This window comes from Lactuca serriola, chromosome 6 (genome assembly GCF_051521515.1).
Source record: "Lactuca serriola cultivar US96UC23 chromosome 6, Lser_US96UC23_V15, whole genome shotgun sequence".
Lineage (NCBI taxonomy): Eukaryota > Viridiplantae > Streptophyta > Magnoliopsida > Asterales > Asteraceae > Lactuca > Lactuca serriola.
In genome coordinates, this window is record NC_136413.1 from 26,970,093 (window position 1) to 26,974,956 (window position 4,864).

General features: G+C 39.2%; 1 protein-coding gene across 1 annotated transcript; it reads right to left on the reverse strand.

Annotated features, from left to right (window-relative positions):
* Positions 1 to 4,187: 4,187 nt before the first annotated feature.
* On the reverse strand, positions 4,188 to 4,619 carry LOC145059594 (uncharacterized). The gene has a single exon (XM_079007421.1). It carries the CDS (start codon positions 4,617 to 4,619, stop codon positions 4,188 to 4,190), a length of 432 nt encoding a protein of 143 aa, XP_078863547.1.
* Positions 4,620 to 4,864: the final 245 nt, after the last annotated feature.

The following is a 4,864-nucleotide window of genomic DNA, read 5'->3' on the forward strand; positions in this document are numbered from 1 at the left end:
CAATTCACAACTGAACCGAAGGATAATGTAGCTTCAGGCTCTGGTTCTCAAGCTAAGCGAAAGGAGATCATTGATGATAGTGATAGTGATGTTGAAGAAACCATTACTGAGGCTCTCAAGAGAAAGAAGAGAGACCGAGAGTTGGATGAAACTCTAATAGTAGCAAAGGAGGCTGAAGAGAGGGAAAGGAGAAACAAGGAAGAAAAAGAAGACTTGAACTGCAAGAAGGCCTTGTTTCCCTTATGGACAAAAGAGGCACTTATCAATCAAGCTATAGAGCTTCCAAGTGTTTATGTGTTGGAACCTGTTGCTTCGTTTGACTGTGACAACTCGAAGGACTCGCAGTACGATATGCCGATAACAAGAAAAGTATTCACGTTTCATTGCTTTGACTCGATTGCTGAGGTTCCTTTTCCTCACCCAAAGGTTGACCAAGAGCTGATTGATTTCTATCTAAAGTATGGACAACCTCAGAACCTAACATAGAGTGCCCAGAAAATTGTGACTGTTAAGGTGCTCAAATCCTCACCCACTGGGAGATTTATAAATCTCAATTTTAAAATCACTCGAGGTTCTGAAAACTTGGTGTCGACTATCTCTCTAGCATACCTTCCTAATCTGAATCCCCATGACTGGATTTTGCTATAGAACATTCTACTCACTAATCCGAAGGAATATGAGCCCATTCTAGAACACTTGAAGAGAATGTTGGCCTCCTACATCCATGAAGTTGCTACTATGGATCAGGAGATTGTGAAGGTAAGCCAAGTGTGAAGCCTACACCGAAACCGGGAGATGTAAACAAGATGAAGATGGGCCAAATAGATTCAACACATCTGACTGTGATGTTTACCAAAGGCAAAGCTCACAATTTTTTATTCGCTCTTGTAGATAAACACTTGTTTTCTACCGATTGCTTAGAGCACATCATCAATATAATTCATCGGTGCAAGCAGAAACTCAGAGGCTGACAAGAATAATTTTACAGACATGCTTCGGTGGTACATTACATTTCGTTATCATCTTTTGGCCATCATACTGAAGGTGTTCAAGACTGTAAAGAATACTTCTGTTGCTCAACAAAATTGAGGTTTCAGCTCCAAAGACGCATAGGAGGAGATTGTTGAGTCCATTTGTATTGCGTCATGGGCCTTACGTTTTGCATCCGGATTGGGCCTGTCCATCCGTGATTATCTAGTAGGGTTATAGTATAAATATGCATGCATGTATGCATAATACGGAGTTGATTATTACGTTCATTGTTTTGTAACCCTAAACACCTCTACAGTCGAAGTTCTTAATCGAACTCTTATGAGGTGTTGAAGTATTAATCATACGACATATTCAAAGCCATACTCGTGTTCTTATTTTCGTTCATAATTGTTTGCTTGCATAGAATCTACCTAAAAGAACTTTGTTCTAACACAAAGTTTCCCTCCTGGTTAACTTCACTCAATGTAGCTAAAAACTCTCTAGTTAGTAAAGGACAAGTACCAAAATTTGCAACTAAATGACGATCCCAACCAATATTGGTGAAGAGAGCACGAACACCATCGTAAATATGGAGTTCCTGCATTAATGTGCAACTGGGGGACCATACTTGTGGTAAAATCTCTCATTCCTGAAGCTACTGAAAACTATCTAATGCAACCTGGGAGCCTAAATCTAAGGTCACATTGTCCGCCTGGACAATGTACGATGGGTCCGGGATGTCAACATTTTGGTGTGAACAGGAAGGTCTAGGAGGCATTTTCATGTAAAAAGTTGGGACAAATTTGGCACAATTTCCAGATAAACAATTATCAAGCAAACTTTTCCCTCTTGGTTAACTTCACTCAATGTAGCTAAAAACTCTCTAGTCAGTAAAGGACAAGTACCAAAATTTGCAACTAAATGACGATCCCAACCAATATTGGTGAAGAGAGCACGAACACCATTGTAAATATGGAGTTCCTGCATCAATGTGCAACTGGGGGACCAGACTTGCGGTAAAATCTCTCATTCCTGAAGCTACTGAAAATAATCTAATGCATCCTAGGAGCCTAAATCTAAGGTCACATTGTCCGCCTGGACAATGTACGACGGGTCCGAGATGTCAACATTTTGGCGTTAACAGGAAGGTCTAGGAGGCATTTTCATGTAAAAAGTTGGGACAAATTTGGCACAATTTCCAGATAAACAATTATCAAGCAAACTTTTCCCTCTTGGTTAACTTCACTCAATGTAGCTAAAAACTCTCTAGTCAGTAAAGGACAAGTACCAAAATTTGCAACTAAATGACGATCCCAACCAATATTGGTGAAGAGAGCACGAACACCATTGTAAATATGGAGTTCCTGCATCAATGTGCAACTGGGGGACCAGACTTGCGGTAAAATCTCTCATTCCTGAAGCTACTGAAAATAATCTAATGCATCCTAGGAGCCTAAATCTAAGGTCACATTGTCCGCCTGGACAATGTACGACGGGTCCGAGATGTCAACATTTTGGCGTTAACAGGAAGGTCTAGGAGGCATTTTCATGTAAAAAGTTGGGACAAATTTGGCACAATTTCCAGATAAACAATTATCAAGCAAAAATCAAATTTTATAACTACTCCCAAAGAGGATACGGAAGCTCGTACAAATATATAACACAAACAAAAGAGTTCAGTTTCAGAACGAATATATCTGACTGCGCCCTGAACACCGGTATATTTTTTGCGCCTAAAAAATTTGAGTTTTGAAATTCCGTCCAGATGAACCTCTTCTGAATTGTGTCAGGAGAAAACGTATCAAGTTTTTGGGACCTACGAAGTGCTTATCAAGTGAAGATTTGGAAAAGAAACTCACAAAAATTCAAATTTCAAAATGAAGAAAATGAGATTTTTGTAGAATTTCCACCGTAGAATCGTGATTTCGTTACCGTAGAGATGTAGTAGTAGTAAAATGAAAGAGATTGATACCTTGTTTGCTTGATTTGGAGGAAAAACGAGTGATTTGTGCGAGATTTGGTGAAAAACGGAAGAAAAACTGAAACTTAGAGAGAGAATTTTGAGTTGTGGTGTGTGTCAAATGAGGATGCGAGTGGCATTTATAGAAAAACTACGACATGGAATCGCATAAGGAACACTTGCGACCACAGCTTCTTAATTATATTAAAAAATGGACGTTTTAAGCATTAACGAACATACAGGCGTGATTAACTTAAAACATGCGATCGCATGTATACAAGCTGCAATCACATCTTTTATAAAAATAATAGTTTTCATTATAAAATGGCTCCGGGGTGTGAAATTAATAAAACAACGAAAACATGCGATCGCAAGGATCATACCTACGATCACATAAAGTCTTGTTTTGTCAAAAATCGGCTAAAAAATCCTCGATGACCTCCTGCAACCGAAAAAACATGAGGTGAAATCATAAGGACTGGACCGACAATCGCATGTACCACAAAAGTTGATTTTGTTCAAAATTTTGCAAATTCTCTCTATTCCTTTTTGTACGAAAAACACGATCCAATTGAAAAGAGACGACCTAAGTAACTAAAAACACACAAAAAAATGAAAATAAGTTGCAAAAACGAAAACCAAAAACAATCGACCGGGTTGCCTCCCGGTAAGCTGCCCATTTTTACTATCGTTGGCTCGACATTGTTACTTGGTTTCCACAATTACGGTAAGTCGGGACCTTGACTACCTCCACTTCCTCATTCGTAACTTGAAACCCTTCATAAAATGGTTTGAGATGATGACCATTAACCTTAAAAATCATTCCTGTTTGTTCACTCTTAATTTCTATGGCACCATGATCAAACATGTTAGTAACAACAAAAAGGTCCCACCCAGCAAGACCTTAATTTACCGGAGATAAGTTTGAAATGAGAATGATATAAGAGTACCTTTTGACCAGTAGTGAATACCTTTTGCGAGATCATCTTGTTGTGAAGAACTTTTGTCTTCTCCTTATAGATTGCTTCATTCTCGTAAGCATCGTTTCAGATTTCTTCTAACTCCTGGATATCCAACTTTCTCTTCTTTACAGCCTCATCCATGCTCAATTTCAAATTTCTGACAACCCAATATGCTCGATGCTCCAATTCAATCATGACAAGGTTTGCCAAAAAACAATTCGATATGGTGACATACCGATAGAAGTCTTATATGCTGTCCGGTGAGCCTATAACGCATCATCCAATAGAATGATCTAATATATCTTGACCGGATTAATGGTTTTCTCTATAATGCCCTTAATCTTTATGTTTGAAGCTTCTGCCTGCCCATTCTTTTGTGGGTGATACGCTGTGGATACCTGATGTGTGACACCATATTTCTTGAGCACGACTTCAAGGGTGCGGTTGCAGAAATGCGTACCCCGATCACTAATAATTGCTTTCTGTGTCCCAAACCTAGAGAATATGTTTGTCTTGACAAAATCAACTACAACTTTGGCATCATCTATTCGTGTAGCTTTTGCCTCGACCCATTTAGACACATAATACACAGTAAGTAAAACATACACAAACCCAAAAGATGGCGGAAACGGGCCCGTGAAATCTATACCCCATACGCCAAATATTTCACACACCAAAATTGGAGTATATGGAGTCTGGTACCAAGATGTTAGAGGCCCAGTCATTTGGCACCTTTCACAAGCTTTGCAAAACAAAAAGGAGTCATGGAAATTATGAGGCCAATAAAGACCGTTGTCCAAGACCTTGCGCGCGGTTCGTTATGGACCATAATGCCCTCCACAAGCTTCTGAATGACAAAAAATCATAATTAACTTAAGTTCATCTTGGGGCACACATCCTGATTAGCGCAGTGTTTCCATAAATACGGCTCGTCCCAGACATATCTTTTCGCCTCCTTCTTTATTTTATC

Coding starts and splice junctions, on each gene's coding strand:
- LOC145059594 (XM_079007421.1), bottom strand. CDS start 4,619: ATGACTGGGCCTCTAACATCTTGGTACCAGACTCCATATACTCCAATT.